The 21,444-nt window shown below is 32.6% G+C and overlaps 1 protein-coding gene across 2 annotated transcripts in view; it reads left to right on the top strand.

Moving 5' to 3' along the window:
* Window positions 1-6,042: 6,042 nt before the first annotated feature.
* POLI (DNA polymerase iota) overlaps window positions 6,043-21,444 on the top strand; it is a 32,665-nt gene continuing 17,263 nt past the window's right edge. For both annotated transcript variants that reach the window (XM_051969608.1, XM_051969609.1), the window contains exons 1-5: window positions 6,043-6,295; window positions 7,540-7,671; window positions 9,990-10,154; window positions 14,265-14,417; window positions 19,224-19,460. In XM_051969608.1, coding sequence (XP_051825568.1) covers window positions 6,142-6,295; window positions 7,540-7,671; window positions 9,990-10,154; window positions 14,265-14,417; window positions 19,224-19,460 — 841 coding nt within the window. In that variant the 5' untranslated portion in view covers window positions 6,043-6,141. The remainder of the gene's footprint in view (window positions 6,296-7,539; window positions 7,672-9,989; window positions 10,155-14,264; window positions 14,418-19,223; window positions 19,461-21,444) is intronic.

Genomic DNA, 21,444 nt, shown 5'->3' with positions numbered 1-21,444 from the left:
CATTAACACTATATAGTTAATATGCTACATTTTCTCTATACATGATATAAAAATAAAATTTCAATGCAATTTAAAAGTCCCTTATTCTCTACAAAATTTTAATATTAATAACAAAATGTAATGCAGAACAATTGTACTACTAAAGAATCTTCTAGGCATTTGTGGAGTTAGGACATTACAGCACCAAATTTTTAAAACTATTTTAAGATAATAAAGGCACTGCTTTTATAGCTATTGGAGTAGAGAGGATTGAGTTTGTTCCTAGAAGTGAGAGTAACTTTTTGAAGATGCTTCAGGTTCAATCAGATTCCTTGGGGTTTCCACTGGTAGAGATAAGCTAGTTAAGACATCACCAAATGTTATTGGTAACTCTTAGAAAATGAAGGACAAACAACAACATACTTAATAGTACCAGCTATTCTGAAATCATTGTAAATTGAGTGATGTGAAGACCTGCTATGAATCAAATGCTCATATCAGAATACAAAAGTTTCAGGGATGTGAGGGACATACTAGGTTATGATTGTCATTCTGTCTTTATCCCTTTTGATATTTTATATAAATAGGCTTATTAAGAGTAGAAAGCAAGAATAATAACCATCTAATTTGTTCTTTCTTTTACTTTTAGAATTAAATTACATAACTTCCACTAGTATAGAATTTTGACTTGAAAATTTCACAATGGTCCTATGAAATAAATGGTATGAGTTTTACCATCTCCAACTTACAGGTAGATTAACATAGCTTATAAGTGTTTGAATTACAATCCCAACCTAGATTTTCTGAGTTAAAAGTCATAACTCTGCCATTTTGCTATCATCCTTAAAAAACAAAAAATTTTATAAAAATTTTTATTTTATTATTTCCTGCATATTTCCCACTAAATAGATATGTAGGAATATAAAATGTAAAAGTTAATTATTATTTCTCTTACACAATGTTCCAATTATATTTGTTTATAGGGAAGGAAGATCTGTTATCCAAGGTGGCAAATCAAATTGTTGTAAGACCTGGGAGGTCTCTTAACATCTATTTCAGTGCTTTTGTATCTTGTAGTTTTGTAGTTATCTTGTAATTTTCATTATTAAAATTATTTTGAGACTGTTTTATCAGATTTCTACTAAACTTAAAGCAAAGCTATTATACAAATGCCATCTGGTACCACACCCTCTCCCAGGCCCAGCTATATTATATTCAGTCGTTTTGTTAACGAGTACAAAGCTTTTTAAGAGTAGCTATTGTGTTGCTTATATAACATGGTATGATAGCTAATGATATAGCATTAAAAAATGATGAAAGAAAAATACTTCTTTAAGAGGTATGTAATACATTGACAGACTTCTGTAAAGGACTGAAAATCCTAGGATATAAAGTTATTAGATAAATTCTAAATATACTTATATGCACCTTGCTGTTATAATTATAGTCTGTTTTTAGCCACTTAATTCCTTTCGGTTTTTATACTTTTCACTTCCAATACTTATAAATCATTCCTGACTCATTAATCTTTTTTGTCTTCAGAAGTAACTTGCAACTCCATAAAAAGTGCTAATGTTCCTGTTAAAAGGACAAGATTTTTTTTTTAAATAAAATGTACTCAATTTATTTTTAGATGAAAGTGCTACATTAGCACAGTGAATGGCTAGAAAAGAAATCCATTATTTCCTTTCCTTCCATGTCCTCATGTCTTAAATGGCTTATTTAAAATATATTTTAGTTAAATTTTATTTTTTTTTTAATCAAAGGCCTATTTTCTCTTTCTCTCACCTCCCCCAATCAATAAGGAAAGACGGGAAGATGAGAAAATAAGTTTCCCTTTTGGAGGAATCAGGGGAGAATGAGAAAAATAAAACTCTTGAAATAAATATATGGAGTCAAGCAAAACAAATTCTCTCATTGTCCATATGCAAATTTTCTTTGGGATATGTTTTTAGTAGTGGTATTACTAGGTCAAAGGGTGTTTGCAATTTAGTAACTTTTGGGGACATAGTTCCAAATTTCTTTCTAGAGTGGCTGAACCAATTCATAGCTCTGCCAGCAGTGAGTTAATGTTTTCCTGCAGTTTTCTCAGCATTTGCCATTTTTCTTTTTTGCTGGTGTAGTAATCTGATGGGGTAAGAGGTAGAACTTCAGAAATGCTTTAATTTGCATTTCTCTAATTATTAGTTGTTTTGAATCATTCTTTTTCTATATGCCTATTAATAGTTTAGATTTCTTCCTTAGAAAACTGCCTGTCCATGTTATTCAAACATTAACCAAATGTTATAATATTATATAAATTTTATTACTAACTTCTTTCTAAATCCGATTTTTCTTGTATAGCAAGACAACTATATAAATATGTATACATATATTGTATTTAACATTTACTTTAACATATTTAACATGTATGAGACTACCTGCTGTCTAGCGGGGTGGAGGGAAGGAGGGGAAAAGTTGGAACAGAAGTTTTTGCAAGGGTCAATGTTGAAAAATTACCCATGCATATGTTCTGTCAATAAAAAAGCTATTTAAAAAAAGAACACTGGTTTTTCTTAGAATGATACCAACACTAATGTCTCCAGTTTTCCCAATGCATTATTAATATAATTTCATGTATTGTTCTGTCTCCTTCCTTCTCCATCACCATGAAACTCTTTTTACTTCTCCCATCACTCCCTCCTGAGGACACTATTCCATGAAAGCTTCCTATAGTAATGTCTCTAAACTGTCTGATTTCCTTGAGATGAAGAGAGCTATCTACACTCAGAGAAAAGATTATGGGAGTGTGGACCACCACATAGCATTTTCACTCTTTCTGTTATTATTTGCTTGCATTTTGTTTTTTTTCTTAGTTTTTTTTTTCCTTATTGATCCATTTTTTCTTGTACAGCAATAAAACTGTACAAATATGTATACATATATTGGATTTAATATATATCTTTAACATATTTAACATGTATTGGATTACCTGCCCTCTAGGGGAGGGGATGGGAGAAAGGAGGGGAAAATTTGGAACACAACGTTTTGCAAGAGTCAATTCTGAAAAATTGCCCATATATATGTTTTTAAATAAAAGCTTTAATAATAAAAAATAAATTAAATGAAATAAAATAAATAAAAATAAACTGTCTGATTTCTTGTCTGAGTAAATTAAGATGACCTGAAAGGCAATATGAGGTAGTCAAATTTTTTTTCTCCAAAGCTCTCACATTGAATTATGTTGTTTAAAATTGTATTTAATTAAAAACAATGCTTATTGAGCCCTACTGTATTTTTTCTCAGCTGTTCTATGTGCTAAATTATTCTTATGGTTCAAAAAAATTCATTTCCTGAGATTATTAACTTAAAATTATGAGGAAATTCAGAATAAAAACACATCAACCAAATATATATTTTTATCCATATTTGGGGGATCATTAGCTCTCCCCTACTTCATGTTTTATGAAATCAGAGCAATGATGACAAAGAATAAAAGCAATTTGTTTCCTCCATATTAAGAATATAAATTTTCCTTTCTAGAAAACTGTAGATATTAATATTTGATATGCTCCCATTCTAAACCAATCTAATCCAGGTCAACAAACTTTCATTTAGTGCCAATGTATAAGAATGGCACTGTTTTAAGTTATAAAGATATGAAGAGAAAAAGGAATGAAATAGTCCTCATACCCAAGAATGTTACATTCTACTGGGGTATCCAGCATATATTCAATATACAATAAAAAATATGCTATAATCAATCAATATATATTTGGGCCAGGCACTGTGCTAAGCTTTGGGAATGTAAAAAAAAGGTAAAAGACAGTTTTACCTTGGCATCACATAGTGGGCATTTATCTATCTCTATTTGTCTATAAACATAAGCTAATATAAAGACATATAAAGCATTAACAACTGAGAGGGTTAGGAAAGATTTCCTATAGAATGTGACATCTGAGTTGAGCCTTAAAAAAAGCTACAAACTCTTAAGAAGCTGAAATGAAAAGGGACTGTATTGCAGGGAAATCGTATGGGGATTGTTGAGGTACAGGAACTACTAGTAAGCCATTTTATCTAGAATGTAGAGTACTTGAGAGTATTATGAGTCTGGGAAAGCTGAAGACAAACTGTCAAGTTTTAAGCATCAATTTTTTAGCAGTTTGTATTTTAGCCTAGAGAAATTGGGGGGCCACTAACAATTTTTGAGTGGGGAAGTGACATAATTAGATCTATGTTTTACTAACACTAATTCTCCAGTTGTATTCTGGATAGATTAGAAAGAGGCAAAAACTGGAAGCAGGGATATAAAATAAAAGGCCATATGAATGATCAAATTAACAGACGAATAGGTGTCTATCAAATTTGAATATGATGAAAAGTGGTATAGTTAACATGCTAGCTGATATAGTAAGGTTCTAAAAACATCCCAATAGGTTAAAATAATGAATGGTATATAACAACATGAAATTTAATAAGGATAAATATAAATACTTATACTTGGAGTAAATAAATATCAGTATTCCAAATCAAATAGGAAAAGCATGGTTAGATAACAAATTGTCTAAAAAAGATCTCAAGGTTTTGGTGAACTACAAGTTTAATATGAATCAACAGTGTGATGTGACAAAATGAATCATTAAAGAGATGTTAAGTGAACATCTGAAAAAGGAAGTGGTGGTTACAAAACGCCTTCATGGTTCATGAAGAATAGGTCATGAGACATTAATTTCCTTTTTGACAGTTATTAAACTAGTAGATTAGAGAAATACTAGAGTTATAGTTCAGTTAGATACAAATAACCAAGACAAATTTAGATTTTTTGTAATAGAAATATCCAAAAGTGAAATAGGCAACTTTGTTCTACCTTCATCAGAAGTCTTCAAACAAAGGTTGGGTGTTCACTAGTTTAATATGCTATATATAATGAGGAGTACTTTCAAATCTGACTTTCCTTCAATTGTTTAATTCAGTGGTTCTGTAGTAGCTTCCTTCTAACTGAAATTCTTCACGAGAAGTCTGAATGATTACTTTTCAATAAAATTATTCTACCCTAATGATACCTAAAAGCATTAATATCTTCTTCAGGTATCCTCTTTCCACATTCCTCTACTCACATTACTAACAATAACATCATTAACTCCATTGTATATGTCTCTCAAAGTTCCCCATTTGAGAACTTATCTAGAACTGTAGTTTTTGAGATTCGTTTTTATTTTTTGACTTCCATTAGCATTTATATGATGGTTTTGCTATTTAGTAGCAATTAAGGCATTCATACCTTTTTAACATCAATTTCAATTTCAACTTCAAGCTAGTGATTTGAATAAGTCACTTATGGGCTTCAATTTCCATATATATTAAATATAGCTCTAATTTTGAATGTTCTGTTATTATTTTTGTCTTAAATGTAGTTGCCAGAAGCAGCTAGGTAGCACAGGAGATAGAGCACCAGACCTTAAGTCAGGAGGATCTGAGTTCAAATTTAGTCTCCGACACTTAACACTTCCTAAACTGAGTGATCCTGGGCAAGTCATTTAACCCCGATTGCCTCAGACCCCCCCCCAAAAAAATGTAGTTGACAGAATGTAAGTCATTACCCATTACTCATTTTGGAATGAGGGCTGGAAGACAAGTCCCATTCATAACTGGAAAAAAAAAAAAGGATCTCTATAATCTCTTGATACTTAAATTACTCGTATTACTTTACATCCTGTTCTCAACTTAAAGCTGGCATTCCGTTCTCGAATCCTCAGTCAGTCAATAAGAGAATTGGTCCATTTTGATAATGAATGGGGTGAGACCCTAGGGGAGGGATGAGTACTTATGGGGTGTGGGTCTATTTCGGTTTATATCTACTAAAAATGGCTAAGCTAGAGGTTTCGATCCCTCTCGTGGGGACTTTAACTCCACCTCGGCCCCAGAGGGACTTCCTGTCAAAAGAGAGGTGTTAGGTTTAAGTTTCAGAGTTACTACCAGCTTCCCCTTGGTGCAAGTGGGAAGGCTAGAGTTAGCGCATGCGCACGTGTGCGCCACATCAATAACAAGCTCTTCGGTCTTTTTATGCGCAGACGCCGCTCGCGAGAGATGGCCGAGAAGGGGCGGGGCCTCTGAGCCCGCGGTTTCCCGGGGCGACGGGGGAGGAGGCCGCAGGAAGCCCGAGCTGCGGTTGGCCGCCGCGGAATGGACATGCTGGGGGTGGAGCCGGAGGAAGAGGAGGACGAGGACGAAGAAGAAGAGGACGAGGAGGAAGATACGATGGATCCTCAGCTCCTTGGGGCAGCAGGAGGCCCCCGCAGCTCCTCGGGGCCCGTGGAGGCCGTCCGCCTCGCTCCGTGTAAATGAAATGAGAGCGGCCGCGGGGAGAGGGGGAAGGGCCTCAGCCCATCTCCTAACAGGGATGACCAAAAGGCCTAAGCCGGGGTGGAGGGAGCGGCTCCGCCCCAGGGGCGGGGTCTCCAGGCAGGGCTCTCGCTGGGCGGTCCCAGAGCCCGGGATGGCGCCTTGTACCTGGGTTCTGGTTCTAATCTTTTCCTGGCGTCGCCCTGGCCCTGAGTAAGGCGGGAGTGAGCCCCAGAGGCTGCTGGGATGTTTCGTGTAGCCCAGGGTGCTGAAGGGTTAAGGGTCATTTTGTTCCTACCCCCTCCACGTGCTAGGCAAGCGAGCGCGCATCTCCAAAAACACGTTTTTTCAACTATTGTAAAGGGAAAAAAAAAAAAAAAAAAAGACATACTGGGGCCTCCCACCGAGTTAAAGGTTTGAAAAGCTATGAAATCCCACTCAAAGGCAAACCTTCCTATTCCTTTCTACGCAGGAGTTGGTCTCTTGCCAGCCGTGTCCCTGGGAAGGCATGGATCTGATGGGTCCTACGAGTGAAAGTTTAGGAAGTGGCAGTGGTCGTGCTATCAGTGCCCTCCCCCCGTACCTGGGAGTGGGAGTGGGGAGGCTTTCTTTGCCAACTTTACCCCACCCAGTGCTTTGCTTTCGGTGCCAGAAGGGCCTGTGGATTGTAAAGATCTGGCTTTGTTGTGGCTTGGAGTAAACCAGAATAAGCTTTATCGGAAGAGCAGGTGCAACCTCGCCTAGGCTCTTATCACTCTGATACTTAAGAGCTTTCACTACTAGAAGTCTAGTAAGAGATGGTAAGCTCTTTAAAGCAGTTTTTCTACCTCCGCCATTTTGAGTTCTAATATTACCCAATGGGCCAAATATAATAAAGTTTGTAAGGAATCGTAGGTTGACTCGTTCCTTGAAGGTTGTTGTTTGAATCATTTAATATTCTTTCCAAGAGAATATTTACTTTTTACTCTTAATTTTTAGGTAATAGATACCCTGTGTTTTCATTATTGGGTAATATCAAGTTGAATTTTTTTCTCAATTAGGCACTGAAACTATATAAATGCCAAGTAATTTTTTTTTCTTTTTCTACATCCATTGGAATATTCTAAATTCTATAACTTAGCTGACTTGGATAAGTCAGGGCAAGACTAAAAACTTTTATGTCTGTCAGACCCCATTTTTGTCATTTACCAATGTTTACTGCTAGGAGTCTGAAACTATTTTGCATTTCTTTGCATGTAGTTGCAGCAGTTCACAGCCAAGTTGTGCCGGCAGGAAGTGCTTCCTACAGAGTCATAGTACACGTGGATCTGGATTGCTTTTATGCACAAGTAGAAATGATCTCTCATCCAGAATTAAAAGGCAAACCTTTAGGTATTTCTGGACTTATATATTTTCTTTTCCCTTTTTATGTTTATGGTTTAAATCTATTAGCAATTTTTTTTGTTATTTTATTACATTTTAGTCAGCTAAGTATTATAAAACTTTATCCTGTACTATAACAAGCAGTAATGAGGAGTTACAGATTTTATGAATGGATTATTTGAAGTCTCAAAGATAGCAACAAATTTAGTTATGGATATATACACTCGGTGCAAAATTAATAAATAGCTTAGTTTTATTTCTGGATTGAATTTCAGTTTTCACTGTTTTACTAGTTTTCACTGTTTTATACAATTTGCATATATAAGTAAATTACTTATATTTGAATTTACTTAAAAAGTGAAAATAACTATTAATACTGTTATTTTGAGGTTGATATGGTCTATAATCATGTCATGTGTTAAGTGCTTTGTAAATTTTTCACTTGATCCTCACAACATCACTGGAAATTAGGTGCTGTTATTCCCATTTTACAGTGCAACAAACTGGCAGGCAGAGGTTAAATGACTTGCTCAGGGTTACACAACTAATAATTTACTGAGGCTAGAAGAAAGTGTTTATGTGTTTCTGAATTTAGGCCCAGAATCCCACTGTGCCATTAGCTTTCTCTTCATATGAACCTAATTGTTAATTAATATTTGAATACAACTTGCTGAATTTGGGAAAGTACTTTACTCATAGATAATGTTTAATATATATTTGTTAAATTGTGAATGGGAATGATTTCTTCAAACTGGAATTTGTGTAATTCCATAAGCATATCCTTGGGAAACATTCTTTAGGCAACTGTAAAATTACATGTTAAACCATATTTTTAAAAAAGATGCATGTTAAATTATGAAGCAATTGTCTTATATTTTTCTTGTAGTCCTTGAGCATATTGCTTTGTAGAGAACTTTTAAAGCTGAAGACTGACTAGTCACTAGTGTAGAGAAAAATAAAAGAATAATAATATGTTTTGCTTTAAATTGCTGTGCTTCATACTATTTTAAGCTTTTTGTAAATTGCTATCTAGGCAAAGCAGCTTGTTTTTAATCATTAAAAGTTTAGAAATAATTTAGCTCCAATGGTTTTCTACAGAGTAATTCATTTTTCAAGATGGTACCCTGGCTGAAATATTTCACGTAAAGCTTATGAAGCCTTCAAAAATTTGGAGTTTTTAATATGTTATGCTGCCTATTATAATTTCTTCTAGCCTTTTGTTTCTCCTTGGAAGGTAACTTTTCTTGGATACCTTCCCTTTCCTGTATAGTCCAACAAAGAAGAAAGTTGAGTAATTAAGATTTGAGGGAGGTATCCCTAATAATTATGACAAGCTAGTACTTGAAACAACACTCCTTTATTCAGTGTCAAAATGTTCAGAAGATGAAAGTGAATTTTTACTAGCAGTAACTAGTAATTAATTTTGTTTGACAGTTCTTCCAGTTCTGAAAAATTTTAATATAGCATAGTCTATGATTATTAGTTAAGAGAATAGTTCCATCTCTGTACTATCTGAAAAAATATATAGATCTTTAATTCAAATTTCATCAAGGAAAACATATGAACTTTTGGTCATAGACTGTTAAGAAACCTTTCCCCTCTCCCCCTCCTCCCCCCCCCCCCATGTAAAATATATATAACAAATTACCTTTTTCATCTGTGGAACTCAAAAACCTATTAGTGTTTCATGGTTTGTATAATAATACATATAAGCATGGTATACTTTTCCACTGTTATAGTCAGTATCTCAATATTTAAAGAGTGGCAGTATAATAAAATGGGTAGAGAGCTGTTTTTGAAACCAAGAAAACTTAGCTCTGAAAGACACTTTGTGTGATCCTGAACAAGTCACTACATTTCTTACTTCTAAGAAATCTTTAAAGAGAGAAAAGATGCTGACCTACAATGTAGAGATAGTGTTTTCACCTTTGCATTTTCTATACCAATGAAATGACCGATCCAGTTCCTGTCCCTCTCTAATTCTTGGTAATGGCTACAGAGTTTTAACTGACTAAAATTCCAATTTTCTCTGAACCAAATCACCCAAGGATTGTGATTAGCTAATAATAATTCACTTTGGATATTTAAAATATTGTTGAAATATTTTGGTATCTTAAAAAAAAAAACTTTATCAATAGGAAGTAGTTGAAATATTAGTGTTTCTGCTTCTTTCAGCTCTACTAATGAGAAGAGGTAATAGGTCTAAATTGAGCACTTGGAAATTTTTGTATTATAACATATGACAAAAATATAACTTAAAAATAATTTTAATAGGTGATTCCTTTCCATCATGCTGAGTTTTCCCTATAACACTGTTTTCTGTATAGGTGTTCAGCAAAAATACTTGGTTGTCACCTGTAACTATGAAGCCAGGAAGCTTGGAGTTAAAAAACTAATGTCTGTGAGAGATGCAAAAGAAAAGTGTCCACAGCTTGTGCTAGTTAATGGAGAAGATCTGACACGCTATAGAGAAATGTCATACAAGGTTACAGGTACAATTTATAGATAAGACTGGTTCTTTGATTACTTAAGAAATTGTATTATTTAGTTTTATTTTATGCATATTTATATATGTATATGTATACACACAAATATATAACATTTCATATTATATCATGCTAGTTTTGTGAAGAAGAAAATTACATAAAGTTAAATCTATATGTTGAGGGTAATAATGCTGACTAGATTATTAATGTAATAGGAATTTTGTCAGTTATTCTAAATGAGATTTTCCTTACTGGTGCTTTACAAATATTGATAGAGCAATGCCAATTGCTTAAACAATAGAACTTAAAATAGAAACAATAAAATTAGAGCTATATATTTTAAGTTATAAGTAAAATAACTTATTTAGTTATTAAAAAGAAGTATTTTAATCATAAAGAAATATAATGTATGGAGTTACAAATACTTAAAACATTCTGATAATAGTAATTAACTTCACTGATTTTTTTAAAAACCACTAAAATAAAATAAGTACTTTAAATTTGTATTAAATGTAATTTAATGAAGCCAAAACCATAACATAATTAAAATTGAGCCAGCAGTGTTTTAGTGATTGAAGAAAGAGAATAAGAAGCTAAAGGACAAACCAATTCATGCAAAAAGCTATCGTATTCATGTGTTCATAGTTCAAATTTTGATTTCTTATAACTATTCTCTATCTTTCATTCTGCTTTTTAAATTTTTTACTTTGAAATATTAACTTCAGAGGCTTTCAAAATAAAACACTTTGTAATTGCCAAGATAGACTGAGGTGACAACCACTCCTTGGACAAAACAAATCAGTGCTTATTCTTTTATGATTGCTACTCTCCTTTCCATCTTTTTTCTCACTATATATCCATTAGCTCATTCTTTGCTTCCTGCAAACATGTCTATATATTTTTTAAAAAATGTTTTGCAAACCTCAGTGTCATAAAAACATTAATTATTATTATCCTTAAAAAACAAGCAACTTTTACTTTTACTTGATTTTAGCGTTTCCTATATTTCTCCTAAATTTCCTGATTTCTTTAAGGTACAACTCAGATCCTATCTTCTAAAGGAAGATTTTTCTGTCCTTCCCCTCTTTCTACTGCCTTCCCTCTGAAATTACCTTCCATGCGTACTGCATATTTTTTAACATATATAGTTATTTGTATTTGCCCTCCATTAGAATAGAATGCCTTGTGGGCAGGAACTTATTTTTCTTTTCTTTATATTTCCAAGGTTGAGCATGGTGTTTGACACATAGTAGACAATGCTTGTTGATCTATTGACTCCTTGACCACCAAATTCTTAAATTGGATAAGCAGTCAAAAAAAGTTGTTCTAAAAGAACTTGCATGACAGAAAGGGAACATATTAGCAAGGTTGCCCATTTATGAACCTAAAAATCAAAGGAGAAAATTATGCTTATTTTTCCCTTTGGATCCCTGAAAATTAGGATCCTTAAAAATGTGAAGAGCTCAAAAATTATATTAGATGAAGTTCATATGTAACACCTCTGAGACTACAGGGATACAGAATCACAGAATTTGTGAGTTGAAAGAGATTTCAAGGTAATCTAATACAATCAAGACATGAAAGGAATATGCAGTAACATGCCCAGTAAGTGGCCATTTAATTTTGCTTGAAGACCTTTGAGGAAAGGAAATCAGAAAATGCAGAAGGAATACTCATACATGGCATACCGTAAAGTCTTTCCTCACTTTGTAAAGTTTAGGTGAAATTTCCCTAAGGTCTTTCTGTTTGTCCATGCCTTTCTGGAGTCCATAGCTTCCACACACTCCACCTAAAAGCATCACACTCCCTGATGCCATCTCTATCTTAAGGTAACTGTTCTCTCTGAATCCATCTGTAGCATTTTCTAGTACCAGTCATACTCACCCCTGTAGTTTCTTCTGCTGCCACCATTCAACTCTGATGGGATTTCTGCAGCACTCAAATTCACATTATTGCTTACATACATATATCTTGGAATACTTACATAAGATCAAAGGAGAATAAACAGAAACAAAGATATCCATGTGTTCACAGTTGCCATGTCTGGAAAGGGAGTAACGCCACCCTCCCTTTCCTTCCTCACTCTCTGGACTACTTCAAAATGGTCTTCACTTAATGCCATCAAGGAAATGAATAAGAAAAGTGCTAATCATCCATTTGAGTGCTCTTCCAGATCATCATCTGAGTCAAAAGTTCTTTTAGCTTTGCAGCTTAATTAGAAGACTGTCATCACATAGTACAAACATTTGAGTCATTCATATAGCACTTGGGACTGAAATAAGGCAGGAAGTAACTGTATTTCAGGGATTGATCCTCACAGACTAGCCTACCATGCTGTAAGTACATTACAGTGTACAAAATGCTTTTCCTTTTAACCACTTTGTAAGGTAGATTATACAAATACTATTTTTAGGGAGATTAAATAATTTCTGAATATATCTTCTCATTCACCCTGCAAGCTGTCTCTATTTTTGAAGATTTAAAAATATATATTTTAGCAAAACTAACCAATACAAAAATTGACTGAGAGTAGATGCAACATAAAGTCATGTGTGTGTTCCTAATATACATATATGTATGCAAAAACATCTGCAGTCATAGGGTACAATTTTTATTATCACAATTATGCAGAAAGGATGAGGAATCTTGAAACTTGAAAGAAACATCTTAAATGGAAATATGAAAATGAAAAAATAAAAATATTGATTGCTTGCAAGTGAATTTCTTTTCCCTGTCTTAATGTCTTTTTCTTATAATTATGTATCTTCATATAAAATATTATTCTCAGTGATGATTGTTGAAAGGAGAAATAATAGGAATAGGAGTCAAGAACCTGTAAATGTTAAAACTTTTTAACTACTAGTTGTACTACCATGGGGCAATCACTTGATTTTGTTTCTTTTCTGCATAATTGTGATGATAAAAATTATACCTCTCACTTATTTGCAGAAGTGGGGAACTAACACTATATATAGTTTTTTTTTTTTTAATCAAGGTATGCATCTTAGTGTTATATCTGATTGTAAACTTCTGGTGGGCATATTCTCTTTCAGTGATATTTGTACAGTTGGATTACGTAACAACTATTTTTTGTTAATAAAAGTGACTTCAGTAATATTGGGATGCAGTTTTTCTTATATTATTTTATCTTAGATTCTCCCTTTCCTATTATAAGTTTGACTTTTAGTTACCAGGATTAAACTTTGTAGAGACATTAGCTAACAAGTGAGGCCTGTTTTTTGGCCAGAAGTACTGTAGTCTCACAAATGGAAAAGTTATATAGGTGGATTGAAACTAGTCATTCTAATCAAGTCCTCTTTTTAACTTTATGAAAGTGCTTTTCTTCATATATTAAAGTTGAAATCTATGAAATATAAAATATGTTTGACAATTGCCTAATGCAATAATATGAAAGGAAAGAAAAAGTTTTTTTTTTTTAGATGACCACCTATTCTAATGTAGGGAAAATTTAGGGGAAAGTGAAAATTATTATGCATTTGATTGTGCATTCTTAAAATTATTTTTTATACAGAGTCTCAAAGTTTTCATCCTAATGTATCAGATCTGACAGTTCTTTTGGATTTATCATTTTGATGTGCAGTAAAATATGATTAACTGGAACGTTTGAGTGATAGTCTACTTTGTTTACTGAGTTTTGCAGGTTAGCTCAGCGCTAACTAGAAAATCCTTTTCAGCTCCTCTTGAAAATCTTTTCTAAAATGTATTATGTCTACTTGAATGATTTGATAAATAGAACTTAAATTTCCTTCTTAATGTGGAACCTTTAAAAGCTCAGTCTTATTTTAATGTAGAAGAGTAGTAGATTATTAAATATGTTCTGACCTCAAGATCTATCCTTGAAATTACATTTATTACTAAATCCCTGGAGTAAACATTTTTTTATTGGCAGTTTTTAAAAATTTCTCAAACTTAGTTGGTTTTTTCATAACTGATGTTTTATTATATTTTGAAACATCCCACTTTTTTGTTTAACAAAATATGTGCATCATGCTATTTATATTATTTTTAAATTGTGTTCTTCAAATATATATGATTTTAGTCTATTTTAATTATAATTTTAATGTAGATATGTACTCTAATATTATTTCCCTTTAGAGTTATTGGAAGAATTCAGTCCAGTTGTTGAAAGACTGGGATTTGATGAAAATTTTGTGGATATAACCCAGACAGTTGAGAAGAGACTACATCAGCTACAAAGTGATGACTATTCTGTAGTAGCTGTCTGTGGTCATGTTTACAATAATCAGTGTGAGTCTTTATTTTCCCATTTAGTTACTGTTTTGTAACTTGTTACTTATTATACTGAAACTTTCTATGTTTTGGGGACAGTGTAATTCTTTGTAGTTCAAGTAACTACATGTTAAGTTAAGAATCTTTCTATAGTATCTAATTCCTACATTAAAAATTAGAAAACAATAGCAAGTATTGCTGGATATATGGAAAAGTCATTACAATTAAGCATGACAACTATACCACTATTAGGTCTTTTCAACACTGTTTTAAAGTTACCTCCTGCTTCTCTGTCCCAACTTCAAAAGTTGGGACATCCTTTTCTTCAGGAGAATTCTTTTTCATTTCCTCTTTATTATATCCCATACTAGGCCTGACTAAGGCAGAATTTAAAAGTACTTTCTCTTTGTCTTTGGTTTCCTTCTCCTCTTCTTTCTGGGATTTTCAATAGTTTCCTAATCCCCTCTCTTCTTTAAATACTTATTCTTTTGTGACTTTGCTCAAAGTCCCACATTTTTAACAGTAGATCATTTCAGCCTGTCTTCCTTGCGGGGTCTAGATAGGAGTCTTTAAGTATTTGAAGAGTTGTCATATCATTAGACTTTTTAAGGGATCCTCCAAGGACAGAATTAAGAAAGAAAGATAGAAGAAACAAAATGAACTTGACTTCATTTATGGAAAAATTGAGCTGTCCAGTATAGAGTGGGCTGCCTAAGAAGATTGATTTACCATTAGTAAGGGTCTTCGCCAAGATGACCCTTGAGGTACTTCCCAACTTGGATGTTATATTCTTTCTTACTTGTTCTTGTTATTATATTTGTATTAATACAATTCCAAATTTTATTTGATTTTCTAGAAGTAATTTTTAGTGTTTGTTTATATTGGCTTTATAGCCAGCTAAAAGCCCTAAACTGTTTATATAGACTGGTGCTAAACATCCTGTTCTGCTTTTGAACTGAGAGCAAGATTTTATATCTTGTTATTTCAATCATTTTTCCTCTTAGCTAACTTTTCACTAGGTTACCCTCTAAATTATTGTGATCTTTCTGAATCTTGATTTTGTTCTTACCTTTTTGTTATCTATAGTTGATGAACACTAATGTATTTTTGGCCGGTTAGGGCCAATAATAACAAAATTATTTAGTTGTTATTTAGTTGTGTCCAATATTTACCATAGTTGTCAGTGGGATTTTCTTGGCAAAGATATTGAAGTGGTTTGTCTTTTTCTTCTTTAGTGGATTAAGGCAGACAGCAGTTAAGTAACTTATCCAGAATTTGAACTCAAGTCTTCCTGAGTCTAAGCCTATAATCAACTAGCCTTAGCAGCTTCAGAATCCCCTACCCTCCTCACTTCCTGCATGGGAAGGAATGGTTAGCTCTCATGGAAAGGCCTAAAGTCAGACAAAATAAGCCATTTTATTAATCTTTTCCATAAGAATAACTTTTCAAGTTAGTCTTTAATTGTCATCATCATCATCATCATTATTATTTTTATTTCTGAAACCTAGACTACATGTGGAGTTCTTAAGATCTTCATAAAAAATTAGTCAAGTTTGAGGTGACTTGCTTTTAGCAAACCCTTGGTAACCCTGTTTGCTTTTTTAAGTACCCAAAATTCATCTGTTTAATACATTCTCAAATTTTGCTGCTGCCATCAAACTATAGTTTCAAGACCCTACATTACCAAAATTATTCTGTAATCATTTATTTCTGAAATATCTTTCAATTCATTAGGACATATTTTTCCATGCCTGGCATTTTGAATTAATTTAAAGTGCTTAGGTGATCTCCTATCCTGCTTTATGTTTCCATTTAGCCATATTTATTTTACCTTTTTCTAAGGAGAAAAAGAAACAAAATGAAGAATCCAATAGTTCTTTCTCTCTATTTTCTCTTGGATCTATTTCCCAAGATGATCAGGGGAAAAGGAAAAGAACCTGCATGTTTCAAAATATTTACAGCAGCTCTCTCTGTGATGGCAAAGAATTGGAAAGGCAAGGAATATCCATCAATTGGGGAATGGCTAAACAAATTATGGTACATAAGTGTGATGGAATAAGAAATGATGAACTAATTGATCTTAGAAAAATAATGGAAAAACTTGCATAAAATAATGAAAAATGAACAGAACCATTTGTATATAGTAGCAGCAATATTGTTCAAAGGAATTGTGAACAGCCAACCTATTCTGAGTTCTATGACCTTTATTCAAGAAACTCTAAATAAAATTTTTCTGCTTTCCTTCTAAACTTGGCTATATTGATTTTATATGTATAAAACCTTTTTATTTAATGTAATCAAAATTATCCCATTTTCCAACTCTCAGTGCTTTCTAGCAGTTCTTTATCACTATCTGTAAGTCTGAAAAGTAATAAGTTCCATGTTCTTTTAATTTATTTATATCTCCTTTTATATCTAAGTCATGTATTCATTTTGATCTTATCTTAGGAAAGGGTATAAGATGGTGATTGTTCTATACCTAGTAGAAGTTAGAATGCATCCCAGTTTTCCCAATAATTTTTACTGTATGGTAAAAAGTTTAAATCCTTAAAATTTATCAAGCACAATTATAATTTACTAGTATATATTGTTAAGTTTGCTGTTTTCTCCTGATCGGCTTTTCTTTTTCTTAACCAGTACTAGATAGTTTTAATAATTGCTTCTTTATAATACAGCTTAAGATTTGGTACTCTTAAACCTTATTCCTTTACTTTTTTTCATTGATTCTTTGATATTGTTGAACTTTTGTTCTTCCTAATGAATTTTATTTTTTTCCTAACTCAAAAAAAATTCTGTTAATTTAATTGGGAGAACATTGAATAAATATATTAATTTGGGTCAAATTGTCATTTTTATTATATTGACTGTCCATCTATTGTGGAATATGAGCTAATTCTTTGGAGGGCCTCGAGGCCAGCCAGAGTTAGGATAAATTAAAATCCTTGGTCGTTAAGGGGAGAAGTAAAAGAGACAGACAAACTGCCACAAGACTTGCCAATGATGTACCTTGGCTTCTTGAGTCCAAAGTCAAATAGCCTCTCTCCTCCTCATCTTGCCACAAAGTGATTCTGGCTTGTCTCACCCCACCCTCTAATCCTTGCCTATGATTATCTTAACACCAAACATTCACCCAGCATCAACTGTGAGAAGAACCATCTATCCAAACATATGCTAATAGAGTCATCCTCATATCGAATAGGTAATTAGCCTTAAGTGCTCGGTTGTCTGATTCAAGTACACAAAGTTTCAGCCCTCTACAATCTATGAACAATTAATATTTTTTCAGTTATTTAAATCTGACTTTATTTGTGCAAAAAGTATTTTATATAGCTCCTGGGTTTATCTTGATAGGTATACTCCAAAGTATTTTATATTGTCTATGGTTATTTTAAATGGGTATTTCTTACTATCCCTTTTTGCAGGGTTTTGTTGGATGTAGAAATGCTAAAGATTTATGGGTTTTTTTCCTACATACTACTATTTTGCTAAAATTTATTTCCATAACTTTCTAGTTGAATCTCTAGGATTTTCCAACTATATTGTCATATCATCTGCAAAAGAGATAGTTTGTTACCTCATTGATCACACTAATTCTTGCAGTTTCTTTTTTTTTTTTCCTCTCTTTTGCTATTGCTGGCATTTCTAACATGATATTAAATAATATTGGTGATAAGAGACTTGCTGGTTTTACCTTCTTATCTTATTAGGAAGGCTTTTAGCTTATCCTCAGTAAATAATGCTTGCTCATATGATTTTGTTGTTGCTGTGAAGGGTTCTGGTTCTGTTACTTCATTCTACATCAGTTCATGTAAGTCTTTCCAAGCTTTTCTGGGATCAGCCTGCTCATCATTTCTTTTGGAGCGTAGTATTCCATTGTATTCACGTCCCAAAGTATCCATATTCAATAGTGAAATTGGTCTATAATTTTCTTTCTCTGTTGCTTTTCCTGATTTAGGCATCAGTTCTATATTGTTTCATAAAAGGAGCCTTTTTTCCCAAATCATTTAATGTTGGAGTTAGTTGGAAATTATTGCAATTGATCTTTAATTAAGTTCAGTAGGATTCACTTATAAATTTATTTACCATTTTGTATCCATATCCAGTAGTGAACTTGGTCTGTGATTTTCCTTATCTGTTGTTCTTCCTGGTTTAGGCATCAGCATTTTATTGTTTCATTAAAGGAGCTTGGTAGGACTCCTCCTTTGCTTTCCCCTCCCCCCAAATTATTTAATATTGAAGTTAATTGAATAATATTGGGTATTATTGGAATTGATTTTTAAATGTTTGATAAGATTCACGTATAAATTTATCTGCTCCTGGTACTTTTTTTCTTAGGAAGGTCATTTATTATCTCTTCACTTTTTATTTCTAAAATAAGTTTGTTTAGATATTCTGATTTCTCTGTTAACCTAGGCAGTTTATTTTTTTGTAAGTATTGTTCCATTTCACTAAAATTGGTAAATATTAACATATAACTAGACAAAACTCCTAATAAATGCTTTCATTTCATCTTCATTTGTGCTATGTTCTCCCTTTTCATTTTTTTATATTAGTGATATGACTTTCTTCTTTTAAAAAAAATCATATTGACCAATGGCTTATCTCTAATTATTTATTGAATATCCACAGAGCATATTAACTATGTTATAGATACTTGAAATGAGATGATAGTATCACTGTTTGGCTTATAACAATCCTATGAGCAATAGGGAAAATAAGCCAAAATATATGGCAATATGAGGAGGGGAAATATAAGGAAGGATGGCTTCTCATTCTCCTTCTAGCTACTTATTTAACATTTAATCATGTATGTTGTTCTTATAGCTGTAAACCTAAATGACATTTTGCATGTGAGATTGCTCATTGGATCTCAGATTGCGGCAGAAATGAGAGAAGCCATATTTAATCAGCTGGGTCTCACAGGTTGCGCTGGAGTGGCTTCAAATAAACTGTTGTCCAAATTAGTCTCTGGTACCTTTAAACCAAATCAACAAACAGTTTTAATGCCTGAAAGTTGTCAAGATCTCATTGGTAGTTTGGACCACATAAAACAAATGCCAGGTAAGAAAGATGGACTTTTAAAGTATTTATGTTTTATTGCTTTTGAATTTTCAGAAATGAAAATGTATTTCATGCTTTTAACAAGATTTTTGTTCACTTGATCTACTTATTTGGGGGAAAAAAAGTAAGCCTCTAATTTCAACCCATATTTAATACATAGAAAATATGGTGATAATTTCTGAATGGATTGCTATGTATACTTTTATATGGGCAATAAAAGTATGAATATAACATTCCTTATTAACAAGAAGCATACTATAATTTGGTTAAATTTAATCATGTCTGGGCCATTGTCTATTCCCTCAAAGAATATATTATAATAAAGTAGGAGACTGTTTTCTCCTGACACTCTTGCTTTGATTTTCTGAGAAGGTTAAATATTTGAATCCTTTGACAATAGTAACACCACATTTTTTTGTATTGTTGGAGAGTTAGGTTAGAAGTTTGTTTTTTGAAAATCATTCTATTAAACACTACTCTGGCTTCCTGTGTAAGATAATTTAAACTTTTCTTATAATTATGACGGTGTCAACATTGAATGAGATAATATTTGTAACGTGCCTAGCACAATGCCTGGCACATAGTAGTTGTTATATAAATGCTTATGCCCTTCCTCCCTTCCCCTTTGCCATCTGCATTATAAGGATTATCAGAATATTACCATGCCACCTTTTTTTTGGTGATATTGAAATGCTGAATGGGACTCTCTGTTCTCACACAGCCACAATCTGCTATATTTTTTGAATTGTTGGGTCTGCTTTTTTCATTTTTGGTGTCCGTTATTATGTTAACTGGTCACTTGATTATTTTCAGCTTTTGTGTCCCCAGCAGCCTTCTGTACTAATTTGCTAGTTCTGACTACCATGGGTTGAGAAAACAAATAAACATTAAAATTTTTCCTTAAAATAATAGTAAGACTCTAAGTAAAGGCAGAAAGTATTTTTCTCAAAATAAAGTCAACAAACTTCAGCGTTTCAATTCATTGGCATTTATTTTGTTTAAGGCCTTTTGTGTTTATATTCTGGAGCTTATTTGTTATCTAGTTATTTTGTTGTGATTCAATTATTTTTCAACATGTCCAGCTCTTTGTGACTCCATTTAGGGTGTTCTTGGCAAAAATATTGGAGTGATTTACTATTTTCCAGCTCATGGAGATGAGAAATGGAGACAAGTAGGATTGACTTGTCTGAGGCCAAATTTGAACTCAGTAAGATGAGTCTTCCTAATTCCAGATCCAGCACATTTATCATTGCATTCCTTTGCCTCTGTCTAGGTATTTAAGATTACCAAATATGTGATAATAAGATCATAGAGTTAGAATGGGAAGGGAAATATAAGATCATCAACTCTAGTATTTCTCAAAAGGTGATTCAAGGACCCCAGAGATCAATGAGATCCTTTCATGGATCTTATGAAGTTATAGCTATTTTCATCATAACAATTTATAATAATAATCAAAAATAATTGTTTTTTCTATTAAAATGCTTTTCCCTTTTCCAACAATGCTGCACTTCTCATTAATTTTTTTTGTTTTGAAAAATATGGTTATTTTCCACAAAAAAACTATACTATTTATGTTATCATGAAGTGAGTTTATTATTTTAAATTAATAAGTATTTAATACACTTGGCACTTACATGCCTAGAAAATTTTTGCATTCATTTTTACAAGATTTTGAGTTCCAATTTTTTTTTCTTCACTCCTTTCCTCCTCCTTCCAAAGATGGCAGGCAGTTTATTATCATTTATATATGTTCTAGTATATAAAACCTCTTGCCATATTAGTCATAGTTGTGAAAAAAAAGAGAATTAATAAGTATTTTAATATAAATAACAAAATAAATTAAAGTAATATAAAATAATAAGTATTTTAAAAATTACCAGTTTTAATATCTAACAAAGCATATAAACAAAAGCTCTTTGGGATCCTTGGTAATTTTTAAGAGTGTAAAGGGGTCCTAAGATTTAAAAAAAATGAGAATCAC

Source organism: Antechinus flavipes, chromosome 1, assembly GCF_016432865.1.
Source record: "Antechinus flavipes isolate AdamAnt ecotype Samford, QLD, Australia chromosome 1, AdamAnt_v2, whole genome shotgun sequence".
NCBI lineage: Eukaryota > Metazoa > Chordata > Mammalia > Dasyuromorphia > Dasyuridae > Antechinus > Antechinus flavipes.
Note: the sequence above shows the minus strand (reverse complement) of the source record. Positions and strands in the feature narration are given on the sequence as shown.